We start from the raw sequence: 26,123 nt of genomic DNA, 5'->3' as shown, positions 1-26,123 counted from the left end.
TCTTAAAATACGCATTTCAGTTCACCCTTATTCAGTTAATAGGGTCACTGGGCTTTGCTCTGTGCCAGGCAAGTGATGAGCGAGACGCGCCTCTGTTTTCAGGGGTTCCCTGGGTAGAATCCTCCCGCCCTTCCCGGCCAGCTTAGAGACTCCTGCTGATCCCCCGCTAGTCCCTGCGCAGAAGCAGTGGCCTCCAAAGGGCCACTGTGGAGGAGCTTAGTTTCCCTGACCCCCACAGGGCAAGGAGAGAGGCCAAGGGTGGGAAGGATGTGAGACGGAGCCCCTCGGAGGGAGGCACCTGGCTTCCACTGGGAGCCCCCCAGCGGGATGGAGTGTGAATCGAGGGGAAGGGGAAAGAGGAGGTGGCTAGGACAGCACTGTAGGAGAGCTGGGCCAGTGTGGGGCGAAGCCAGGTCCTTGGAGCCGGTGGCTGCTCGGCTTAGCGTCCCAGGGCCACCACGCGCCTGTCATGTGACCTGTGCACACTCTCGGAGCCCCAGTCTGCCCATTTGTCCCACAGGGGTATGAACGACATTATTTCCTGATGTTAGCATCAGCAGGTGAAGGGATTCCGTGTATGCCTAGCCTGAAGGGGGCGCTCCGAGGACTCTCGCCGCGATGGTTCTGTCCAGCGCCAGCTGCCTCCAGGCCCTGGGCCCGTGCTTTCACTGCCACTGTCTCCTCCGAGCAGCCCAGCTGCTGGGCCTGGGTCGGGATCATTGAACCCAGTTTGCAGATGAGGACATAAAGGCCGGGGAGGCTGTCCCGCGCTCGCACCACGTGGCGGTGAAGGGTGGCGCTGGAGTCTCCCTCTGCCACCCACGTGTCCTGCCTGCCTTTCTCTGCTGGTTCTCCAGGGACGAGTGCCCTGAGGGCAGCGACGCTAGGACGTCCAGCCCAGTCTCCGTCTGGGGCACTCTTCCGGCCTCCTGTATTTCCAGCTGTGAGTTCTTAATGACCAGTGCACGTGTGTTTTCTCTCCTCCCCGGAGAGCCTGAGACCAGGAGAAAAAGTTCACCCAGAACTCAAGTGTGGATTTAGACGATGGAAGACACAGAGCTGGTGGTGTTTCCCCTTTCTCCTGGTTTGCCAGGAAGCTCACGCTTTTTATTTTTTTCCCCAAATCACATTGCTTCCTTGTGTTTTCAACAGTTTTGGTTTTCTACCTCTTTTTATTTTATTTTTTAATTTATTTGTTTTTATTTATTTATTTATTTTTTGACAGGCAGAGTGGACAGTGAGAGAGACAGAGAGAAAGGTGTTCCTTTGCCATTGGTTCACCCTCCAATGGCTGCCATGGCTGGCACGCTGCAGCTGGCGCACCGCGCTGATCCGATGGCAGGAGCCAGGTGCTTCTCCTGGTCTCCCATGGGGTGCAGGGCCCAAGCACTTGGGCCATCCTCCACTGCACTCCCTGGCCACAGCAGAGAGCTGGCCTGGAAGAGGGGCAACCGGGACAGAATCCGGCACCCTGACCGGGACTAGAACCTGTCTACCTCTTTTTAGAAAATAATTTACTATTTCTTTGAAAGGCAGAGTGACAGAGAGGGAGAGATCTTTCATTCACCAGTTTACTCCCCAGATGGCCACAACGGCCAAAGCTGGGAGCCCAGAATTCCATCTGGGTCTCCCACATGTGTGCAGGGGCCTAAGCACTTGGGCCATCTTCCGCTGCCTTCCCAGTGAGCTGGATTGGAGACAGAGTAGCCAGGACTCAAACCAGCATTCAGACATGTGATGTTGGTGTTGCTTAGTCCACTGCATCGCTGCTGGGCTGTAGGTCCGATCCTCCCCCCAACCCTCCCCTGCCCCTGGACTGGGCTGGGCCTTGGGACTGGCCGAGGCCACCAGAGGTGGCACAGGGGACTTGCTGGTCCAGCTGGCGTGCTTTGAGAGGCCCACATCACACACACAGGCCACAGTGGGGAGAAACTAGGCACGCAGGTCTGCCCTCAAGCTGAGCGCCCTGTAGACCGTCAGCAAGGGCTCCAGCCAGGTGCGTGAGCCAGCGTGGTTGTCCCTGACCCGTGGAGGCCCTGTGGGAGCACACCCCCCCGTGGGCACAGACCAGCCACCTGCTGGGCTCACAGAACAGATTGTGTGGAAGATGAAAACATGGTTAGGGTTGTTGTAAGATACCAAGCTTTAGAAAAACAGAAGAGGGGTCAACTCCTGAAAGAGAGAGAGAGAGAGAGAGATAGAGAGAGAGAGAGAGAGAGAAGGCAGACATGGACAGGTTTGCTGGTTCACTTCCCAAATTCCTGCAGCAGCTGGAACTGGGCCAGGCCAAAGGCTCATTCCTAGTCATCCATGTGAGTGGCAGGGATCCAATCAGTGGAGCTGTCACTGCTGCCTCCCACGGTCTACACTGGCAAGAGGCTGGAATTGGGACTGGAGCTGGGACTTGAACACAGGCACTCCCGTGTGGGCTGCGGGCATCCCAAGCGGTGGCTTAGCCACTGTGCCAAGTGCCCACTGGCCTGGTATTATTTCATTCACTGCCCCAATGCATTTCTGTCATAGCATCCATGACCATCTGTAATTATATAATTATTTAATTCTTGCTAATTTCCCCGTTTCCCTCTGAGCGAGAGCTACAGGAGGCAGGATCCATGTCTCTGTCGGTTGCAGCTGCTCCCAGCATGGAGCTGGATGGCTGTGTGAGTGGCATCTGCAGGTCCCCAGGGGCCGGTATGCGGGTCCGTGGTGGGAGCCCAGGCTGGAGCAGTGTCAGGAGCGAGGTGGGCATGGTGAGCCTCAGCTCTCAGGGCTTCTAGGCTCAGACCTGGGCGCTGCCCCCGTCACTGCCCCCTGTTCCCGGACCTCCACGCCCCTGCCATGGAGAATCGCCCTGGCCCGTCCCACTGCCCTTCTGTCTGTCTGGGCTGCCCTCCCCTCGGGCACCTGGCAGGTCTCTGTGGGGCAGGACTGGGTAGTGGGTGTGAGTGGGGGGTTGCACGTGGAGACCCCTGCCATGATCCCCGGCTCTGCTGCCTTCCACGCACGCACTGGTGGGGAGCTGTAGCAGCCGCAGGTGCATCACACAGGGAGTGTGTGTGCTTAGCATCCCTGCATTGGGGGCGGTTAGCCCCTCCTGGAAGATTTATTTATTTAGGTGCCGGTGCTGTGATGTAGCGAGTAGAGCCACTGCCTACAGTCCAGGATTCCATATGGGTGCCGGTTTGAGTCCTGGCTGCTCCACTTCTGATCCAGCTAGAAGATGGCCCAAGTCCTTGGGTCCCTGCACCCGCCTGGGAGGCCCGGAAGAAACTCCTGGCTCTTGGCTTCAGATTGGCCCAGCTCCAACTGTTGCCCCCATTTGGGGAGTGAACCAGCAGATAGATGACCTTTCTCTCTGTCTCTCCCTCTCTCTGTCTGTAACTCTGCCTCTCAAATCTTTAAAAGACAGATTTATTTATTTATTTGAGAGGCAGAGTTACAGAGAGAGAGTGAGACTGAGAGACAGACAGACATTTTCCACCAGCTGGTTCATTCTCCAAATGGCTCCAATGCCCAGGGGCCGGGCCAGGAGCCTGGAACTCCCTCTGGTCTCCCGTGCGGGTGCAGGGGCCCAAACTCTGGGGCCATTTTCCTCTGCTTTCCCAGACCGTTAGCAGGGAGCTGGGTTGGAAGTGGAGCAGCCGGGACTCGAACCTATATGGAATGCTGGCCCTGCCCATGGAACTCACAGTGGGGACTTTGATCTATGCTGGCTGGTGGCAGGGCCAGTGGACCCAGCAAAGCTCCCATGGCCTGAGAAAAGTCTCTGCTGGCCGCGGGGGCCGGCCCCTTCCCGAGCTGGAGCCCTCACGGTGCAGGCATGGGGTGGCTGCCAGCCAACTTTCCCAGTCGTCATGGTCATGCTCATGGTCACTGTGGCCTCAGCAGGCAGGTCCAGGGGCTCACGGAGACGGAGGCTGGCCCCCCGCGGCAGGTGCTCTGAGTGGTCTGGGGAGTCAGGTGAGGTTGGCAGGCAGGTAGGACCGCAGGAGGAGGCTCTACACCAGGAGCACGTGTGGAGAAGGGAGAAGGGGGCAGGTGGCAGGTGGCAGGGGATGCTGAGGGCTCAGGGGGCTGGGCCTCGAGCCTGCCTGCCTGGAGCCGAGTCGCTGGGCAAATCTGGGTGCTCTGAATGCCCTCTCTGACCCCCAACCCTGGTCTTCTTCCAGGCAGGGTCCTGCACTCTGTACTCCCTTAATCTGACCCTCTGGGTGTCAGCCCTGAGTGTTGAAATCCACGTGCAAAGCTGGAGACAGGGGACCCTGGTCTGCCTGGCTCAGACTGTGCCCCTCCCCCACACGAGAGGAGGCCCCAGGGCAAGGGGATGGGCTCCACGTGAGCCCCATGCCCTTCTAGATTTCTCTCTGGGGCCTGCTCCACCCAGAGGGTCTCTGAGCCTGTTTCCAGGACTGGCCAGCACCCAACAGCCTTGGGGGTGGACGGGTCCCAGGAAGTGGCCAGGAAATGGCTGCTGTGTTTCGTTTTGGGGAATTGGGATGTGGGGGGTGGTGTGGGCGGTGGGCCAGGAGCCGGGAGGGTTTGTGAATGCTCAGACAGGCTGTCAGGGCGGAAGGATGGGCGGGACTTTTCCACTTGTTGGTTTGATGTGCGGCTGCTAGATCCTCCGTTTGTGCTGGTGTCCTGGGCCTGGCCAGGTGTGGGGACAGTCTGGAGGGGGCAGGGCACTGGAGCTGAACTTGGGCGGAGTTCCTTGCCACTTTGGGGTAGGTTGGGGGGTCCGGGGCAGGGATGACCCCCTGTTGGGTCTGTGTGTGGCGCAGCTCTGCCCTGCAGGCCCACTCTGCACACCCCTGCCTCCCCAAGCTCCCAAGGTCACGGACACTCGTGGTCCCCGCTGCTGTGCCATCAGGGCCGTTTCTAAGGTAACTTGGAGGCCCCCCTTGGTTCGCTCTCCGGTGTCCGAAGGAAGACACGAAAGGCGCCAGGCTGGTGAATCCCAGCTGTCTGGGCGCAGGAGACAGCCCAGCCGGCAGGAGGGCGGAAGGAAGCGCTCTCCTCTCTCCGGGGCCCCGGGCTCAAGCGCGACCCGGAAGCCAGCTGGGGCCGGCTTCCCTCTTCCTGTTTCCTCGTTTGTCCTGCCCCTGTGGTGCCTTCAGCCCTTCAGGCTGTCCACAGCCTGGCTGTGCTTGGGCTGCTGAGTGGGACCGGTTTATTCTTGTAAAAGTCTTTCTACCTTTTCTTGGAGTTACCGATCTGTAAGTTTTGTTTATTTGTTGTTACCTGAGCAGGGGTGGGAGGAGGGAGAGAGAGAGAGACAGAGATGGAAAGAGCTGTTCCATCTGATTCACTCTCCAAATACCGGCACCAGCCAGGGCTGGGCTGGGCAGGGCCAAGGCCAAAGCCAGGAGCATGAAACTCAATCTAGGTCTGGGGGCCGGTGCTGTGGCGTAATGGGTAAAGTCGCCACCTGCAGTGCTGGCATCCCAGACGGGCACTGGTTGGAGTCCCAGCTGCTCCACTTCTGATCCAGCTTCCTGCCAATGCTCCTGGGAAAGCAGCAGAAGACGGCCCAAGTGCTGGGGCCCCTGCACCTGTGTGGGAGACTGGGAAAAAGCTTTGGCCTGCCCAGCCCCATCCATTGCAGCCATTTGGGGAGTGAACCAGTGGATGGAAGCTCCTCCACCCCATCTCTTCCTCTGTCTCTGTAACCTGCCTTTCAAATAAATAATTTTTTTTTTTAAATCCAGGTCTCCCATGTGGGTGGCAGGGACCCAAGCACTTGAGCCATCACTGTCGCCTCCCAAGGTGCCCAATAGCAGGCAGCTGTGTTGGAAGTGGAGCAGCTAGAGCTCAAGCCAGGCATTCTACTGATATGGGACGTGGCTGTCCCAAGCAGTGGCCCAGCCACCGTCCCAACACTCCCCACACGTCTGGTTCACTCTAAAAGACGAAACTCAAAGGATGCCTTGCTGTGTCTCCAGGTGTCCCAGGGACTCCCGTGTGGGAACGGGAGGAGCTCACTCAGCATTGCTGGAATGCGAAGGAAGTGTGCTCTCAGCTTCCGAGTGCAGAGGGTCCTCCGCCCACACCTTTGCAGGGGTGAGCCCCCCATCACTGGCAGCATGCAAGTGTCAGTGGCCTGAAGAGTGGGCACCTGCTACAGCGTGCCCCCCCAGCTGCACACTCCCTAACCCCGTGACTGTGGCTTTAGTGTCCTTGTACCCAGAATGCCCAAAGTTGGCGAAGCGATGAAAGAAATTCACTGACAGGAGGACCGAGCTATAAAAAAAATCTTTATTTCATGTACCAGGATTTTTTTTTTTTAGTTTTCTGCTTTTTAAAATTTTTTCCGTTAACAGTCTGAAAAAAAAAAAAAAAAAGGACCCACCAAGAAAATAAAATGGAGGTTGGTTTCTTGAACTGGTTTGAGCTGGACACGGGCAGTCGTCCACTCGGGAAGCAGGGCCCTTGCTGCCCGAGCCCCAGCTCCTTCCCTCCAGGGCCCCTAGCCCTTTCTCGGCCATGCTGGTGCCCCCCGCCCCCCCCCCGCCCAGATGGCCTGCTTCCTGGCAGCCTGGAAGGAAACCCAAGTGGAAACCCAAGTGGCAGCCCAGAGGCCCCGGCAGAGCTCAGACCTGGGGCCACTCTTTGTCTTCGCGCTGTGCCTGCTCGCTGGCCGCTTCCTCGTGGCCTCTCCCTCCTCTCTAGTCCCCGATCCGTCCAGCTCTGCAGTCTGGCTCGGGTGTGGGAGGGAAAGTCTGCCTGCGCCCAGAGTGAGCCGCACACCTCGAGTGAGCCCAGGGCTGTGCCTGGGCCCCGCAGCCTCCCTGCGTGCACGCCCGGCTGGGCCGGCAGCCGCTCTGCCTCCTGCCTCAGGCCGCCTTGCCAGGCTCCAGCTGAAGGAAGAGAGGCCGAGACAAAATAAGCCACTCCATCGAGCTCCCCAGAGAGCTCCGTACAGGAACCTCAGCAGCAAGAAAGAGGCCAACCAAGGGAGGCTCCCTGATGGAGGCGGCAAGCGCCTTGCCGTCCGCCAAGTGGCACGCAGGCTGGCCTGAGATTTTTTTTAGCTCCGGTTGGACTGGCCCTTGTCCCTCTGGGGAATACAAGGGATGCCCCCAGACTTCAGTCTGGTCCTCTCATCCCAGGGCTGACTTCCGCTGAAACCCTCTGGTGCAGGGAGAGCCTCAACCGCTCCTGGCGGGCGCCGAGGACCCTCTTTTCCACCCACTCCCGAAGGTGCTGGGAGCACCTGCTGGCCCATCCCTCTGGGACATGCCCTCCGCTCTCAGGGCCGGGCTATGGCATCGGAGAAAGGAGACACAGAATGGAGAGTGGGCTGGGGACCTGTCGTCCCCGTCCTGGTCTGGGGGGGGCAGCATATGTTGGCGCGCGTGTGTGTATTTTTGCTTTGACATTGAATGTGGGGGCAGGAGATGGGGAGCACAGTGAGAGGCATACAGGGTGTGTGTGTGTGTGTGTGTGTGTGTGTGTGTGGTGATGGATGCCCTGGGTAGGTAGCTGATCTGCAAAGTCACAGACGCCGAGAATGAGCCTCGGGCGCTCCCCTGGGTTAACCCACAGTGGGGAAACAGGCCACACAGCAAGAAATCCCAGAATGCATGTGCCTGTGAGCATGGTGTGTGCGTGTGTGTGTGTGTGTGCAGGTGATGTGGTGAGAGGTGTGAGCATAAAGGCCAAGGTGAAGGAGTCGTGGTTGTCGCCATGGCTTTGGAGGCTGTGAGTTTTCTCTGAGCCGTGCCCCTGGCTGTGAACGTGATAGAAGGGTCAGGGCTGAGGGTGTGTGTCCCTGCGGGCCACCGTCGCGCTGGCCTCGGAGGACGTGGCTGTGCATGGCCGCGTGTGTGACCGGGGCGTGTGGTCTGCTCTCCCCTCTGCAATGGCAGCACCTTCTTCCGGGGTCGGGAAGAGCTCTTCCGGGTCAGAGATGCCCTGCAGCTGGCTGGGGCTGGCTCCTGTCTCTCTGCAGCACTAAGCCCAGCTCTTACCTCTCACTGCGTTGTTGTTGTTTTACATGGAGTTGGATATTTGTTTTCTGTTTTGTTCTTTACAAGTTCCCTGCTAAATGTTAAGTCCCCCACCCCACCCCATTTTTTTTTTTTGATTTCACAGTTTAAAGCTGGAAAAGAATTAAAAGAAAAATACTATCTGATTTTCTTGCAAGTAAATCCACTTATTATATATTTACATTTATTTATAGTCTGTGGTTTTTTTATTAAAAAAAATCACCACTTGTTTTTCCTTTTTTTCTTTTGTAAAAAGAAACCTTTTTGCAGTGTCATTGTTGGACCCGCTGGGCCCTATGGGGCGTCAGTGAGTCCCAGGACCCCCAAAGGGTCAGTGCGCCCCCTTCCCAGGGGAGGGGGGCCTATGAGTCCGGGGGTCCACCGTCACCCCAGGGTCGGCAGGCAGCCCTGAGGTGAGGGGTGAGGAGAGAGAGCGTTGCTTTGCAGCCCCGGGAGGGCGGGCGTCCCGCCGCCCCAGGGACAGGAGCTCAGGGCACGGTGGCCCCCAGAGGCTCGCCCTGAGGGAGGCCCCCCGCAGCCACCCCCTCTCCTTCCCTTTCCTCAAGGCCTAGAAAGTCATCACAGTGGGTTAAGGACCGTTCAGGACTGGGAACGCGGGGCTGGGCAGGCCCCAAGTGCGCCCCCTGCAGGCACCTGAGGGACAGACAGGAGAGACCAAGGTCGCCTGGAGGCCTGCAGGTGCCCCGTGAGCTTTCCCAGCCTTCCTGGGGCACCCGGCCCAGCGCAGGGTGGGGGGGCTCCAGGGACCTGGCAGTGACCACAGGCCCCCCCCCTCCCGGGCCCCGAGGGCCCCTGAGGCTCCGCCCCCACTCTCCCAGGGAGGCGGGGCCGGCTGGGGGTTAAAGGGAACAGAATGGAATCTCTCCCGTATTAAAAAAAAAAAAATAGTAAGAACCAAAAACCCAAGAAAGCAGAGGACCGAAGCCTCACCCCCGGAGGACAGCCTCCGTGCTCTTAGGATGTTATCTTGGCCCTCTTATTGTTTCCTTTAAATTGGTTTTTATTAAATGTTAAAATAAGGTACATGGGAAATCATGCATGTTCTTTTAGATTTATTTTCTAGTTTTAATTTTTTTAATCCCTCTATCTTTTTAAGTTTGTTTTTCTCGCCTCGTTTCTATTTTTCCACATTTCCTGTTGGTTTGCTTCTTCATTCCTCATATATTTTGTTCTTTTTTTTTGTTTGTTTTAATTTACGTGTTGTGTTTTTCTCTTTTTTTTGAGTGTGTGTTTTTGTTGTTTTTGTTTTGTGTGTGTATGTGTGTATTTTTTTTTTTTTTTTTTTTTTGCTTTGGGAAGGTCGCCCCGCCCCCGCCCCCCAGCCCGCAGGCCACGCCCTCCGGGGGCTGTCACACGGGGGTGGTCCGGCGGTTGGCCGCGTTGGAGTGCAGCGAGTCCTTGTTCTCTTTCTGGATACAGTTGTGGACCTGGAGGAAGCTGTTGTCCCTGTCGGAGTTGTAGGTGGCGGTGGGCGTGGTGGCGGCCTTCAGGGGGTCCCTGCTCAGCGTGTACATGGAGATCTCCGTGGACGGCAGGGTGTTGAAGCCCTTGATGCCCACGGGCGAGGCGTCCCTGGAGTGCGAGGGCTCGGTGGAGCGCGAGCTGGAGCGGCTGCGGCGCTGGTAGCGGTAGCGGTAGCTGGGGATGCGGGTGATGGCCGAGGCCTGGAGGTAGTCCGTGGCGCGGGCCGTGGCCCGCAGCTGTTTGTGCCGGTCGATAAACATATGCACGGCCAGCACCCCGACCATCTCGGCGATGATGAAAGACAGGGCCCCGAAGTAGAAGGACCAGCCGTACGAGTAGCTGTTCTTCTTCGAGTCGCTCTTGGAGGGGTCCCCGGCGTTGGCGGATATGTACACGATGATGCCAATGATGTTGCTCAGCCCTGGGGGGGGGGGCGTGGAGCCATCAGAGGGCAGCGGGCCCGCGGGGGTCCCCCCTCCCCGGGCCCGCGGGGTCCCCCCCTCCCCGGGACCCGCGGGGTCCCCACCCTCCAGCGCCCACTCACTCAAGGCTTCACACGGCAGCACCCAGAGGCTGGGCAGCTGCTGCGGGCAGCACTGGGTTCTGAAGCCGCAGGCTCACAGCCTTGGGCAAGCTGGCCCCCACCTGGGTTTTGGGATCTATGAAACGGGGTGCTGGTGACGGGCTGTGCCCCTTGGCGCCTGCAGAGGGCGCCATGCTTGGTGTCTTGGGCAGGGCAAGGGCACCCTACCCGCCAGGGGTTCTTCACGCCCCAGGGAGGCGGCTGCGGTGGGGGATGGGCCCAGCCAACCGAGAGGGACCCGGGCTTTGGGCGGAAGATGGGTGGGTGGGCCGGGGGAGGGGTGTTTCCTGGGGCACTTGGCAGTGCTGGGGGCAGGAGCCCCAGGGCCCGCACGCTGTGGCTGCTCCCTGCTGCCCACCCCGACCCGGGTTACCTGCGGAGACGAAGAAGATGCCGGCACTCAGGATGATGTTGTGCCGCGTCTTGTAGAACTCGCTGGCCGCCACGCACAGGCCGCCCATGAAGAGCAGGATCACGCTCAGGATTGGGAAGACGCTCGAGGCCCGCACCGCCCCTGCGGGACACGAGGGTGGGGGGAGAGAAGGCGTGGCCGTGAGCCCGAGGCGAGGCGCGTCCCTTCTTTCTGTCCCCAGCACAGGGCCAAGGACACAGAGGCCCCCAGTACAAGCTTGTCCGATGAAGAAGTGTGGGGAAATCAGAGAGAGAAGGAACGAGCCCATCGCGGGAGCAAAAGACAGCGGAGGAGAGACGAGACCGCTCAGAAGGGGGCACTGACCCGCAGCGCGCAGGAGAAGCAAAGAACGCTTTAACGAAAAGGGAGAAACGGGGCCGGCGCTGGGGCGCAGCAGGTTAAAGCCCTGGCCTGCAGTGCCGCCATCCCATATGGGTGCCGGTTCTAGTCCTGGCTGCTCCTCTTCCGATGCAGCTCTCTGCTGTGGCCTGGGAAAGCAGTAGAAGATGGCCCAGGTCCTTGGGCCCTTGCACCTGCGTGGGAGATCCGGAAGAATCTCCTGGCTCCTGGCTTCGGATCAGTGCACCTCCGGCCATTGCGGAGTGAACCAGCGGATGGGAGACCTCTCTCTCTCTGCCTCTACCTCTCTCTGTAACTCTGTCTTTCAAATAAAATAAAATAAATCTTAAAAGAAAAGGGAGAAACGGACAGAGGGGGGAGAGGCTGGGTGTGGGCAGGGGGCCCCAGAGGTTCAAGGACAGCTACCCAAGTGCCTCTGCAGAGCGAGATGTGTTTTGTTGTAAATTCAAGCAGGTGCCAGTGGCGCTGGCCTGGGAGCTGTGGACTGGGCAGGAGGCTGGGAGAGGGAGCAGGATTCCAAGGAGCGGGGTGTGATCAGCCAGGGGCCTTTGGGCCCAGCCCAGGAATTGGCTGGGAAGGTGCATAAAGGAGGGACAGATGCCAGGGGTGGAGCTTCCCCCTGTCCCCAGCCCTGCCCCTTCCGTGAGGCCACGAAGGGCCCATCAGAAGAGCTTTTCTGTGGGGAACTTGAGAACTTTTTCCAAAAGGACCTGGGAGGCAGTTTTCCCGGATGTAGGTGCTGTGTGCAGTCCCCCCTCTGCAGTGGAGTCCACACTGCTCGACCGAGGGTCATTCTGGGGGGGTCTGAAGGAGGACAGGGCTGTGGACCCAGGCTGGCAGCACAGGGCAGAACCAGCGCCCTTCTGCCCGGCAGAGCCGCTCCACGCTGCAGCCTCCGGTGGGGAGGTCTCTTCCCCGGGAAGGAGGTGACGGGGGGTTGCCCCTGGATGATGGCATGCCTAGGGAGGCTGGGCTTTGCAGGGCCCAGGGCCAGGCCGGGAAGGGGGCTGGTTTGAGAGCAGGCAGAGGTGTCACAGACTGCGTGGGAGATTTTAGATCAATTAGCACTTGAATTTGAACCTGGCTTTGCCTCTTACTAGCTGTGTGACCCTTGGGCAAACGTCTTTACCTCTCTGGGCCTCAGTGTCTCCGTCCTGTAAAGTGGAATCATGACGAAAACAGCATCCAGCTTAGGAGAGTGCGCTCACGCCTTGGCACTGCAGGTGCCGGCTGTGGGCCAGCAGCGGTGGCCTCTCCTGGGGGCTTGCTAGAGATGCAGATTCCCAGGCCCCTCGCTGGGCCTCCTGAGCGAGTCTGGTTTAGTGAGAGTCCCCGTATGCACATAGAAGTTTGAGAGGCGCGGGGATAAGGTTGACGAGGGGTGGGGTGGGATCCGTACCACATCCCACCCTGCAAGATGCACAGCCAAAGGGCTTCTCCTGGCCCCTCTCCTTCATTCCAGACACGACTCCCCCGCCATTTGTCCTGACTTCCCATGGGGCCTAAGAGCTCCCACGGGGAGCACAAGGCATCTGATTCGTTCAGCAAACCACGAATAAGCACCTGGCCATTCACCGCGGCAGCCCTGCCCTCCAGGGCCAAGCCTGGCGCTCGGTGGCCGGTACAGATTCATCCACGGAACTCAGTCCCCAGCCCTACGCAGCCACGCCCTTGGCCTTGAGGAGAGGCCGGTCCCCGCAGCAGGCACGGCACCCTTTCTGTAGAGGGGCAGGTCGGAAGTAGTTTCGGCTTTGCTGGTCCTACGGTCTACAGTCTCCATTGCAATTTCTCAGCTTGGCTGTTGCAGCCTGAGACTAGCCATGTGTGAATAAATGGGTATGGTTTTGTTTCAATAAAACTTTATCGACAGAGTCAGTTGGAGGGCCGGGTTTGGCCCCTGGTTGTGTTTGGCCACCTCTGACTGAGGATACTAGGGAAAAGCTACATGGTCCAGAGCAGGGAGCTGCAAGGCCCAGGGCCAGTTGTGGACAAGGACAGAGGCAGCCAGTGTGCCGGTTCTGGTCCGTGTCTTTAGGGATGTACGGTCTCACGAGGGAGAGCTTTGACATCACATGGTAGCACAGCCACAATCAAGTTCTGAGAGAGGAAGGTGTTTGCATGTGCCACACATGTTTTCAACACTGCACACGTGTTGTTAGCTCATTAGTCCTCATTACTACCCTACGAAGCAAATACTTTCATTATACCCATTTTACAGAGTCCAAAACTGAGGCACAGAGAGATTAAGCCATGCATCTAAGGCTGTCTGGCTCCGGGACCCCTGTGCTGAACCAGCACATGCCTCTGCTTTCAGATTCTACACGTCACTGCCTCTCTCAGCGTCCTCTGAGCTCACGTCGGGGCTAGGGGAGGGGACTTCTTTGAGAGAGTGGAGCTGATCTCGATAGACAGGAGAAGCCAATTAGGTGGAAGGGAGGCAGGTTGAGAGAGGGCAGCACAGGCCAGGGCTTGTCCAAGACGGAAAGGCTGGGTCGGGTTGCAAGGAGCTGGTGAGTGGGAGGCTTGGGGCTACCGTGGGAGATGCGGCAGCTGCGCCCTGTGGCTGTGACAAAGAGCTTTTGTCCCAGGGCAATGGGAGAGCTCAAAGGGCTTGGAACAGGAGGGGCTGTGGTGAGCTGATTGTTACAGAGGGGTCAGGGCAGCCACAGGGGCCAGCGAGGAGCCGACTGTGGTTGCCAGAGAGGAGGGACGCTGGGGCTTGGCCCAGGGTGGCATGAAGTGGGTGGACAGAGGCGGATGGGTGTGAGAGGTGTCTGGGGGCCGGGCCAAGGCTTGATGGATGGGTTTAGGGGGCGTTGGGGAGAATTTCCAGGTTCTAGGCTTGTGAGCGGGACCGAAGGACCCTGTGTGGAGACCGGGAGGGGTGAGAGGGGAGAGGCCACGCAGAGCTGGGGGTGCTTTGGGGCCATTGCATGTGTGGGGCAGTAGGGCACACAGGGGTGTGGGGCAGAGGTGTGATCTAGGCTGACCCTGATTCACAGACGCACAGGAGAGCATGGGAGGCTTAGGTCAGGGGTGGGGTGGGGCGCTCCAGGGTTGGGTGACTGGCCTGAGGAGACCCTGGACGAGAGATGGCGTCCCTTGGCCTCCTTGTCCCCTTCGGTGAGATGGGGACCAACACCCTGCCCAGTCTCCCCTAAGGAAGAACACGGAGCTCCTGCAAGTGCAGAACGCCGGCGTGCCGTGGTCAGTGTACGGTTTTCAATGCTGGTGATGGAGAGTAGAGCGTCCCGGGTGCCGGGGGAGGGGTTGGGGGGTGGCCCGTGCAGGGAACTCTTTGCTAACCCTGAGTGGGTGCAGAGTGCATTCCTGCCGTGTCTCGTGGGGTGTGGGGTTCTGCGTTTATTCTGGGGTGGTGAAATCTGGGGTTGCAACCAGCCAGCAGGCAAGGGCAGAACCACCACCGCGGGCCTGTGGGGAGACACTGCGGAAGCCTGGGGATATGAAGGACTGTGGGTGGCAGGATGTGGTCACGGCGGTTGTAGCCTCACGGACGGTGGTGGCTTCCAGAGGGAGCGACTCTCAGAAGCCTGAGCGAAGGTTGAGGCACGGGCAGGTGGCAGGGGCTTCCATCCTGGCCCCGGGGTGTGGGGCTGCCCCAGATGGGGCTCTGGGCCGAGAAAATCCTTGGCCCTTCTGGGTCTCGGAGGGTGGGGCTGGGCTGTGCGCAGGGCGTGCCCCAGGCCCGCACCTCAGGAGCTGGGATGAGGTGTCTCTGTGCTAGCTAGGCTCTGAGTGTGGCACAGAGAGGCCCCGCTCTGCCTCAGTGCTGGGAGTGGATGCTGGGCCCAACACCTGACTCTGAATCTCCGTTCCCCTCCATGCCACATGGAGACGGCCAGGACGGGAACACGGGAACAGCTCCTGGACATGCAGACACAGCACGCGGGCGCCCACTTACATACGGGCAGAGGATCACGCTCACATGCACGGACGGGTGGCACAGAGCACAGCACGGGCTTATGCCCTAGGCCATGAATACAGACACGCCCACATGGGCCACGTGTGCTGACACGCCCTGACACACGGTGACATTCACATGCGGCCACCCCTGTCACCACCATCTCTGGCCTCCACCTGCTCCTCTGGCTCTGGGTAAAGAGGGAGGGGACGGGGCGGGGGGGGGGTCCACCAGAGCATACACATCTGGTGGGCCTGTGGCACCCAACGGCACAGACAGCAGGAGGAGGGGTGAGCGCCATGCAGGCTGTGCCCCCATGGGACCCAGATGCTGCTGAGGGCACCCCAGCCTCTGGTTCTGGAGAGGCCGTGGGGAGTGAGTGCACGTTCATTCTCACTCATTCACTCGCACCCGTTGTGGGGCGGCCCCTCCAGCCAGGCCCCCAGGAGGCGCGGGTGATGACTGAGCCGCCCAGGGTCAAGCCCTGGACGTGGGTCCAGTGTGCCCTCCTGACATTCTCTCTCCCTCTCTGCCCAGTGTCCTGGGCCCCGCTGTGATGCCAGGCCCCTCCCTGGCCACGCCCCTTCCCCTGGGGCCTCTACTTGGTGGGCTCAGGAAACCTTGGGGTTTGAGACACACCCCCAGGCCAACACTCCCCACCTCCTCCCTCTGCCATATCTCCTGGGCTGCCGCAGGGCCCAGTCCCTGGCTGCCTCCTGCTCCCCAGTGTGCGGTTCCGAACCACCCCCTCCGGCCTCCCTGGCCTACGTGGACCCTGTTACCCTCCCCAGTGGCCAGCCTGCCCTTCCCCAACTGGCCCCGTCCACACTTAGCACCAGGTCTGATTTCTCCCTGGGGCGCGGACACAGCTCTCCCGCCATCTCCCCTCCCCCGTGGGGCAGCTGTCCCTCCGTGCACCTGCTGGGCTCTGGCCTGACCTGCATCTCTGCTCCCTCAGCCTGCCCCTTGGCCTGCGCTAAGGCTCTGATTGGTCCACCCTGGGGCCCCTCCCCCACAAGTACTGACAGCACTGCCCAGCACGTGGGGCGTCCTTAGCAAGTATCTCGTGAGGGAGTGGATGAGCGAGTCCTTTAGAGTCCAAGTCTCTGCTCTGGTGCCACCTTGTCTAGGGAACCCTTCTAGAATGATCTCCTTCAGTCTGAGTCAGGGGCAGGCAGTCCCCTGTGTGTCATCCCCTCTGCTTCCTTCTATCCCTGGAAGACATATCAGGTCCCTAACTCTGTCTCTAGACACTGCCCTCAGGGACAGGGCCTCCTTCTGCAGGCCCCACGGTCTCCCCTGTGGATGGTGAGCTGCGCAGGTAAGTGGGCTTCACACACAGGAACCAGGAGCTCACTGAGGCTCCGCCCACTGCAGGCACAGCCCCGCCCACCTCACTGGCTCCCAGCCCTCTTCCTCAGGGCGCTGGTGCTGCCTGCTTTGTCCTCCGTGGCACTTGGCCACGATTGGCTGTTGTCTCTTCCTTGCAGAGTACTGGGCCCCAATTCCCCGCCAGGCCCTGAGCTGGGTCACGGCCTTGTGCGTGTGCCCAGCGGGAACCAGCAAAATGGCAGCCGAGGGTGCTGAGATGCAGGGGAGGCCCCAGGGCAGCTTCCGACCCAGACAGGGGGCGGGGGCGGGGAGCAGGGCTGGGGATCCTTCTGGAAAAATGATTCCTGTCTTTCAGTTTCTCTCACCTACCAGGATGGAGCCTCACAGAGTCTTAGCTTCAAAACCCAAGCTGTGGTGTGCAGCTCGGGACCGGCCCACCAGAGGTCACGGTCAGCACACAGCCAAGTGCGGGCGGCGGCTGGCTGTGGAGGACAGTGTCGTCCTGGAGCCGGCGCGATCGTTGGCATCCCTGTTGGCTGTGGCTACCTTTGTGCAGAGGTTGGGAAAGAGACTGGAGAATCTCCAGCATCCGGCTCTTTATAGAAAACCTTCACGGATCCCTGGGTTAAGTCGGCTCGAAGCAGACCCTCCGAGTTCGGCATCGCCCAAGTCCAGCTGTTTCTCTGACCCGCCCAGTGTCCTCTCGCCTCTCCTCGGGGCAGGGGACTGCGTCTCCCTCTCCCATCTCAGCCTCCCCAGCGCCGGGCCCAGGGTCTGGCATACGGTAGGTGCCCCGCCCACGCTCACCGAGCTGCCAGGCACCTGCAGCCATAGGAGGAGGCTTGGCGAGAGCCCTGGACATGGTGGCAGGTAACGACACTGCAGATGGCCCTTTAGGAATTCCCTTTAAGAGCCTTTAAGGCTTGAGAGACTTCGTAACAGGAAATGACAGGCACGGTGCGATCCTTTTTCCCCTTAACAAAACCCACATCTATAAATTGCCCACTGTTCCCGGCTCCTCCCTTCCCGGCCTCCTGGTCGACCTCGTTCACTTTTCTGCGAAGCCAGATTCCAGGCTGATCCGAGAGCCGGGTTTGACGCGAGCGGCAGTGATGGGAAGAGACAGGGGCGATCTGTACAATAAAGTGGCTCTTACATTTTTCATATCAGTGAGCTGAGAGCAACGGGAGCCGGCCGGCCTGCTGTGGGGGAGGGGTGATGGGGGTGCTCGGCGGGGGAGGAGCCGGCCTGCGAGCCTCCCGCTCAGGCCCTGGGCCTCAAGGACTCTCAGCCCCTCTCCGGGAAATCCCGTCTCAGGGAGCGGAGCCGTGTTAGTTTTTGCTGATGCTTGAGAAACTTCCCTGGGGCCTACAAAGCCTTCCACTTGATAACGTGTCTCAGGCGGATTTCAGACCGCAATGGTGACACCAGGGTTTAGCTTGGATTTGGCTTGTGGGGGAAGAAAGAAAAACTCTTGTTGTTTTATTTTCTCTCTCCTCTCAGTGGAAGGTCCAATCCGACAGTGCCTGATGGGTTTGTTCATTCAATGATTGCTCAGGAAATATTTACTGAGTGCTTATGGTGGTGCCAAGCACCAGACAGGGAATACAATGGCCAACGAGATAGGAAAGAGTGCCTGCCGGTCATTCAGACAGACAAGGGCCTCAGAGCATGGCTGAGTGCTGTGCCCTCAGGAACCCATGTAGGAGGCAGGCAGGGCTTCCTGGAGGAGGTGATGTTTTAGTTAAGACCGAGAGGATGAGGGAAGAGTTTACCAGACAAAGGGAGGGAAGGGTATTTCAGGCAGAGGGAACGGCAGGCAAAAAGGTTTGCATTTTGCCAAGGAGGGAAGCTGTGTGTTTTCCTGCCCTCTGCTCTCATGGTGGCCTCCAGGTGGGCCTGGTCCTTGGCTCTCGGAAGGATGGAGGGTCAGGACCCACCCCCAGGGGGAGGGGAAAGCCTGTGGCGCACTCACGGAGGAAATACTCGGCCGTGTCCGCTTCGTAATCTGCGTCCTCGGGGAAGTGGTCGATTTGCTTGCATAGACCTTTGAAGTTCCCTGCAAGACAAGGGAGAGGGCGCGTGAGAGAGGGTGCGCGAGACCTGGTGCTCAGCGCGGGACCTGGGCGCTCAGCATGAGACCTGGGTGCTCAGCGTGGGGCCTGGGCGCTCAGCGTGGGACCTGGGCACTCAGCGTGAGACCTGGGCGCTCAGCGTGGGACCTGGGCACTCAGCGTGAGACCTGGGTGCTCAGCGCGGGACCTGGTGCTCAGCGCGGGACCTGGGTGCTCAGCGTGAGACCTCAGTGCTCGGGCGCTCCTGGGCACCTGCCTGCTGGATGAACGCACCCCACCTCCAGCACTGCAACCAGGGCCTGGGGGCTGCACAGCCCTGCCTCCCACCCCTGCCCCGGGTGCAGCTCGGCGGTGGCTGGCTTCGATTCTGCCCCGGGGACCGCTATGCCCACCAGCCCGCCGTGGTGCCCTGTGGTTTGAAGGCGGGAAAGCAGCCAGGGTGTTCTGAAGCAGGCAGATCCAGACCCACATTGGGAGCCCCTCCCACGCCCGTCACAGGAGCCTGCATGAGCACCTGCACCACCCAGCCCTCGACAGCTCTGCACTGTCCTGGGCGCTGGAGCTGGGGTCGGAGCCCTCAACCAGGTTCTTGAGCGACACGTTGGCTCGTTTCGTTTGCCCACAGGCCTGTGAGAGGGAGCCTATCACAGATGAGAACACTGAGGCTCACAGAGCCTAGATGGCCTGAATATGGAGTTGCGATTGGATGGCGTCAGGGCCATCCGAACACCCCCCCGGGGACTGCTGAGCAGGCGAGAAGGGGCCCTTGTTGAGAGCCCCGGGCACAGCGCCCCAGCAGGTCCTCGCCAATGTTCACTGAGCAAATGCGTGAATGATTTGACGCAGCCTTCGTGGACACCAAGGGATGGGCTAGAATTTGCCATCCATTCTCTGGCATAGCCCCAGCCCCAGCGCAAGCGCAAATCACCCCCATTGAATGCCTCTGGATGCAAAAGTAATTAAACCTGGGAGCAGGGAGACAGGGAGGGGTGCAGGTCCCTCCCTGCCACTGCCTGGGTCCTGCTCAGCCCAGCCGGGTTGTCTGTTTCCTCTGCCGAGAGTGGAGATAATGAGAATTCTGCCCACTAAGTGTCACAGGGGGTAACGGAGCTAACACAGACGGAGTGGGAGAGACCGTGCCTGGTGCGCTGGGGAGGTCCTTGGGGGCACTGATGCTGGAGAGACGTGCAGCCACCAACCTGGCTTTCTCCACCCAGTGGCCGGCACTGTCTCTTGGCCACAGGCCTCAATCCATGTTAGCAACCTATTTGCCTGTGCAGGCCTGAGGTCCCATGTCTCAGGACGTAGGAGGCGGTTTTAGCGTGCACGGGAGATACTTTGCAGAAATGGTAAGTATTACACTGGCCCATTCGACACACTGTGCATATGAGTGCGGCCCACTACGTACAGTTCATGGAAACGCGGAATTCAGTGTCTTTTGGTTCAAAACATTTTGAAATCCACGTGTCCCTTTTTTCCATAGTACGCCTTTCCCATGAACTCTCTGAAGACCCCTTGCGTGCTCAGGTTTCCTGTGTAACTGTACACATTTAGGTCTTCCAGCAGCTGCCAGGCTGCACGTGATAGAGTGGTGGTGGGAGCCCGGGTCCCCATGCATGCTGCAGGTGCCTCTCCATGGCTCCTGCGGGCCAGCCGGGGTCTAGGCAAGGCGACCTGATGCTGTCACTTCCTGCTCGCCTCAGGCTCCCTCCATCATGATGTCCTACTTGGGTTAGAGCCTCAGTGTCTCTCCAGCTCACTGGTCTCCCCATGGGCGGCAGTGCCCACCCCAGGCTACCGGCCCTGCTCCCCACCTGCCACCTCACACCCACCGCTCTCCCTCCCTGCGCGGTTAGCACACGGGTGCCCTGAAGATGCAGACCCCATCTTCCGTCTCCGGCCTCACCTCCCACCCCGTTCCCCCCTCACTGTGCATTTCAGCCTTCTCTCCCACTCTGCTCCCTCCCGCCTCCTAACGTGTTGACTGCGGCTCAAGGGGCCGACCTCTCGCTGCAGGCCAGGCCTGGAGCAGGCACCGAGGTGCTGAGAGCAGGGAGGAGGAGGGCAGAGGCCCCAGAGACACACGCTCAGCCATGAGGAAGCGCCTGCAGCTCTGCCCAGCCCTGTGCCCTTGCTCGCCCCCTGCAGGGCTGGGGACGCCTCGGCTGGGCCTCGGAGCCTGCAGCCCTGGACCCATCCTTGGGGACAGGGGAGAGGAGGCGGCACCCTGTCCCAGCTCCTGCGTTCTCTCTGTCACAACCCCGGAGCCACGTCTGTCCCCAGTCCTTGTCCCTGCACCTAGTACTGTATTTCAATACCTAACAATTGCGAGGCCACACAGTTGGCTGAGTTCAAGATGGCGCGAGTGAGGGGTCAAGGCCAGGAGCAGGAGGGACTGCCCGCCTGGCTGTGGACCCCGTGGGGAGGGCCCCAGAAGCAGCTCTGGAGATGGAGGTGCCAGATCGGGGTTCAGGGAATTAGTGACCGAAGGCAATGTAGGGGGGCGGGGGCAGGGGGGGTGAGTTTCAGAGAGGCAGGAGTTAGGCGGGAGGGAGCACCTGGGAGCTCCAGGTGTGTAGGTGCGGGGTGTCCTGGGACAGCCGGGCTCCCACCAGCACGAGGGACGCGGCTGTGAAGAGAACGTGGGCGACTGCTGATGTTGGGACACAAATTCCACAGGGCCCAGGGCAAGGGTCTGGGGTCAGACTGTGGGCCTGAGAGGCAGGTCAGGGTGAGCGCAGTCCCAGGGGCGTCCCCGGAGGCTGGGAGGGTAGGGCCCTGGGTTCAGTCTGACGGAGGGTGGATGGTGCTGGGGCTCAAGCAGGCGAGTGGGGTGAGTCAGTGGCGCCCGGTCACTCCTGGTGGGCTGGAAGTTGTGTAGGCCATTCGTGACAGATGGCGTGGAGCGCTGTGGTCTTGTCTCCCTGAAGCCAGCCCGGAGCCCCCCCACCCCACCCCGTACTCCGTTCCGGCTGGTGCTGGAGCCCAGGGGTTGTGACAGCTTCAGGCACAGATGGCTCTGGTATCTGTCTCCCCCTCTGTCTCTCCTCTCAGCCAGTGTCTTTCTCGGGGAGGCTCTCTCCCCAGGAGGAGAGGGGGATGGAAGTGAACCTCAGCTGCCCTCCGCTCCCCAGGGGCTCCCGATCTGGGGACAAAGACAGAAAGTGTGGAAGGGAGAGAGGGCAGGGCTCACTTGCAGTATGAGACGGCACTTCAGCATGTCTGCAGGAGAGGGAATTAGAAGATAAGCTTAATCTGGTGCAAGAAGGAACACAGGGGGCTTCTCCAAAAGCTGAGCCCTGGCTGCATGTCGGAGCTCCTAGCTTTGGTTCCCAGCGCTGGCTCCCGATGGCGGCTGCTTGCCCGTGTGCACTCGGGTCTCTGTCACCCACATGGCACACTTGGATAGAGTTCCAGGCTCCCGGCTTTGGCTCCGGCCCAGCCCCAGCTTGTGGCAGGCATCTGGGGATGGGAGCTCTCATAGTTTCTCTGTCTCTTCAAATAAATAAATAAAATATTTTAAAATTTCCATAAAAATGCGTATCATGAAAATACTATGCATGGATCTCAATTTTTTTTTTGCACCAGAATGAACCTATATTTTTATTCCATTTTCCCCATAAACTTTTGGAAGTATCCTCATCCTAGAAGGAGATACAGGCCTTCTGGGAGCACAGGTGTCCACTGATTTATGTAACTCCAACTGTGCACCTGCTGAGAACACAGGGGAGAACTATTGTACCCGCCGTTTGTGGTGGGAGACAGAAAACGGGTGCAGTGGCATGGCAGGTGTGTGTTGGGACAGAGGAGAGCACGCAGGAGGGGGTGTCCCAGGTGTGTGAGGGTGTGGGCACAGATGCTGGGGGAGGAGCCAGCCGGGTGAAGGGGGTAGGGGTGTGTAGGCCTGCGCACTGAGGCAGGAGGACGTCGTGGTGGTGGGTGAGAAGGGCTTTCTGGGAAGAGGGACCAGCAGTATCTGTCAGGGATGTGCCCGACACACAGAGAGGGGCTCCCAGGGCAGAGTTGGAGGTTGGGGGGCAGGACAAGGCTCCAGAGGCAGCACGAAGGAGGCACGGGTCTGACAGAGCTGGCTTGCACCTGCCAGAGGTGTAGCCTCTCTTCCTAACCCACATTAGTAGCTTGAAATCAGTCTCCGTGGGAGTGGTTACCCTGAGGGAAGTGACCAGAGCCACAGATAAGACCCCTATTCCCTCCCCAGAGAGCCAGCTGTTAACCATTAGCAGCACACCCCTGCATGGAGGGCAAGCCTGGGGGTCTGTGTCCCAGCCAACCAGTGGGAGTGGAGATTTGCCAAAAGGTGGGTCCCATTTAGAGGCTGGGTGGGTGACGATGAGGGCAGGCGCCAGACCCTGCCGAGTTCAGGCTGAACCAAGGAAGGGGCATCTCCTTCGTGCACTTCCATCCCTCCCCTGGCCCTCCCCCCGCCACCTCCGCCACTGGCATCGACTTTGAGCTTGGAGGATGGGGCGCAGGGGAGACGGCACCCCACGCACGATGACTCAACGGCCTCAGATCTGCGCTGAACTCCCATCCCAGGGGGCAGCGGTGCCCTGGCGGCCTCCAGGCGGAGGGACCTGGGGCTGTGCCTCCAGGAGTTGACCCTGGCGGGCTGGGTGTCTGTGTGTGCGCACATGCAGGTGTTAGGTCATTTACAGATTCCCTGGCCTGCAGAACAAGCGCTGTAGGACCGCCGCATGCCAACTGCTGTGTTGTTTCTTCAGCTGCAATAAGCTCCCGGCGAACCTGGTCATTTGGGGCTGAGAGCTGCGGTTTGGTTTTCCATGTGTTCACCGGAGCAGCCCGGGAGCCAGGGGGGGGCCTGGGGAGGAGGCTGTCCCAGTAATTTTTTAAGTGAAGCAAATGAGGGACCCTGTGGGAGCTGCTTTCTCCCCGCTGTAAACCTTTTTCTGCTCCTGGATTCAGAGCCCTCCCCTGGGCCTCAGCTCCCGCCCCGCCCCACCTCATTTGCACCAGCTGGCCTGGGGTGCTTTGAGTGACAGCTCATGCGGCCGTCCTTGAGTTCAGTCATTAGCTCATGCATTCATTCATTCATTCTGAGGACAGTTTTGAGTGCTCACTACGTGCTGGGTGCTAACCGTGCCGGCTCCGAGCAAACATCGCTGCTGCCCGCCCTCACCCTTTGGCTCCGAGCACTGCTCAGAAGCCGCAGCACCCAAGAGGCGGAGGGAGGCAGCGGCCCTCGCTCGCTGGTCTCCAGGTGCCGCCTGCTCTTCTTTGCCGCCTCCTCTGCGGCTCCGTCAGCTCTTCCCACGTGATGTGGGGGAGAGCCGGGGCTCTGGACCCCGGAAGACCTGGCTCCTAAGCCTGCTGTGTCAGCTGCGTGGGCCTGCAACCTCTGTGCCCTGGTCTCCCTCGCTGTAAGAAAGCAATCTTAATTCCTGCCTGGGGGGCGAGGGGCTCAGGGAAGGCACCCTCAGTGTAGTTCCAACCCCAGAGCAGGCACTCAGTCAACGTGGCTTTTCCTTCTCTATTTTCTTCCAATGCTACCTCCTGCAGGAAGTCTTTCTTGATTGCTCCCTTCACCACCCCTCTCCCCCTTGCAGGGCTTCTCAGAGATGAATGGGCATAAGAATGTTAAGCCAGAGCCTGGTTCCGTGGCCTGAGACGCTGCATTTCTCAAAGCTCCTGGGTGACGCCAGGCTGCAGGGTCTCTGGGTTGGCTGCCAAGCACTTCGCATGGGCTCTGATCATCTTCTGCTCTGGTGTTGTTTGGGAACAGACAGCTGCGGCTCTGTGAGTCCCTCACGGGCAGAACTGATTCTCGAGAGTTCCCTGAATACTCTGCTGTCCTTGGTTCTGAGGTCTCAGTTCAGGGTTCCTGCAGCTGATGGCGCCTCCATTGCAGCCGTGGCTTCGCTCCTGAGACACTGTTCCTACTTTTAATGAATGAGAATGGCTCCCTGGCGGAAGTTTATTGGACGAATGAACACGTACATGAATGAGTCACTGTGCATGTGTGCACACACGTGGGCACTGCACGTTTGTGTTCTAAGCAGAGGCACGCCGCGCCAGATACCAGAATCCTCAGGCACCAGCGCCCCTCGCGCCTTCCTTATTAAAAGCCTGCTTGATGATGTTAAGATATATGCACACCTCACGCCCGAGCGATTTTCCCCAGAAACGTATGGAGAAGCCCTTGCGTCGATGCACAAGGAGATGCAAATGAGAACGCTCTTGGCAGCACTGCTCGTCACAACCAAAACCGGGCGCAGGGAGCTGGCGCCGTGGCACAGTGGCTCAAGCTGCCACCTGTGATGCTGCTGCCAGCCTGGCCGCACTGCTTCCAATCCGGCGCCCTGCTAATCCGCCTGGGAAAGCAGCAGCAGACGGCCCAAGAGCCGGGCGCTTCACCCGCATTCCCTACATGGGCAGTAGGGGCCCAAGCACTTTTTTCCCAAGTGCATTAGCAGGAAGCTGGATGGGAAGTGGAGCAGCTGGGACACGAACCGGCACCCATATGGGATGCTGGCATTGCAGGCGGCAGCTTTACCTGCTGTGCCACAGCACTGGCCCCATAAAAATAAATAAATTTTAAAAATATCCTCTGGGAACAAGCCACATTTCTGTCATCAGAATGCTAGCACCTGGTAGTGTATTGATATGAGCTGTGTTCAAAAAGTTGATGGACAGTAAATATTTTGAAAAAAAGACACATAGATTTCAATCTTTTTTTTTTTTTGCAGTAGCATACTCCGATCCTTTAATTCCATCTAGACAAAATTTCTGAAGGCCCTTCATATAGTGAGATATTCAACATCCGAGAAAGTGAGTGGATTCCGGTTACATGTGTCAACCCGGAGGAACGCTACTAATGCAGCCAGGGACACGTCCCAGGGCATGACTCCACTCTCACAAGCCACTAGGTTATGGATTGGCCAGAAACACAGGCTGTCCCTCGGCTCCCACCAGGCGTCGGTCCTGGGAGGCCCCTCCTCTCCATCCCGCATCCCCCTGGATACCAAAATACCAGGATGCTCGAGTCCCTCCAACCCACACTATAGACTTTACTTCCCAGGAGGCCTTGCGGCTGGAGGGGGCCATGTGACCGAGTTCTGACCAATGGGATGTGAGTGGAAGTGCAGAGAGCGGCTAGAGAGAAATGACCTTCAGAGCTTGGGCTGTGCCTTTCTCGGCCTTTCCCTGCTTGCAGGTGGGTGGTGGAGCACCGGCTGCCATACTGGGCCCAAGACAACCTTGAGAACGGGGTACTGAGTGACGGCAGGGGAGGGGGTGTCTGGGCCCCACTGTGGGGGAGTTATCCCAGCCCCAGGCTGCAGCTGCCATTTGTCTCTTAGGAAAAAACCTCACAGCACAGCCTGGGCCTAATGAATACAATCACGTGAGTTAAAGTCGTCTTTTTATCTTCTTCATATTTTAAAATAAATTTCGTTGTGTATATTTAAGGTGTACTCTGTGATGTGCTAGGTTTGATAAATGGTTACTCTAGTTGTAATATATATATACATGTTTCCACTGTGCTGGGACAAAGTACATAGCCATGATTCCTCACGACACTCACGTTCCCATGGCAACAGCAACTATAATCTACTAATTTAACAACGATTCTGAATATACCCTCCATTATTAATTATAGTAAATGAGGAATCAGTTTGTAGCGGGGACCTACCAGGTGCTATCATGGAGCTAGATGCCAAGCTGGGGGGAGTAGGGTTTCCCATCCCCCGAATCTGTCTGCTAAGAGGCCCCCAGACAAATGCCCAATGCACGTGACCCAGAGTGATGGCCACATGGGCAGCCACAGGGCAGAGGCCGCCCCGAGCCAGGCACTGGGCAAAGCACCAGGCACTGAACCCTCAATCCCCTGCTGTGGTGAGCGTTGTTGTCTCTGCTCTAGCGATGGGGGAACGGAGGAGCCGAGGGGTGAGGAGACACAGCCAGCGTGAGCGCAGGGGCTGGATCTGAA

General features: G+C 59.2%; 1 protein-coding gene across 1 annotated transcript in view; it reads right to left on the bottom strand.

The window, feature by feature from the left end:
• Positions 1-9,358: 9,358 nt before the first annotated feature.
• CACNG2 (calcium voltage-gated channel auxiliary subunit gamma 2) overlaps positions 9,359-26,123 on the bottom strand; it is a 98,097-nt gene continuing 81,332 nt past the window's right edge. The window contains exons 2-4 of the mRNA XM_062201979.1: positions 18,058-18,141; positions 10,430-10,570; positions 9,359-9,894 (exon numbers count right to left, since the gene is read on the bottom strand). Coding sequence (XP_062057963.1) covers positions 9,359-9,894; positions 10,430-10,570; positions 18,058-18,141 — 761 coding nt within the window. The remainder of the gene's footprint in view (positions 9,895-10,429; positions 10,571-18,057; positions 18,142-26,123) is intronic.

This window comes from Lepus europaeus, chromosome 10 (genome assembly GCF_033115175.1).
Source record: "Lepus europaeus isolate LE1 chromosome 10, mLepTim1.pri, whole genome shotgun sequence".
NCBI classification, from domain to species: domain Eukaryota; kingdom Metazoa; phylum Chordata; class Mammalia; order Lagomorpha; family Leporidae; genus Lepus; species Lepus europaeus.
This window is presented reverse-complemented; position numbering and strand designations above follow the sequence as displayed.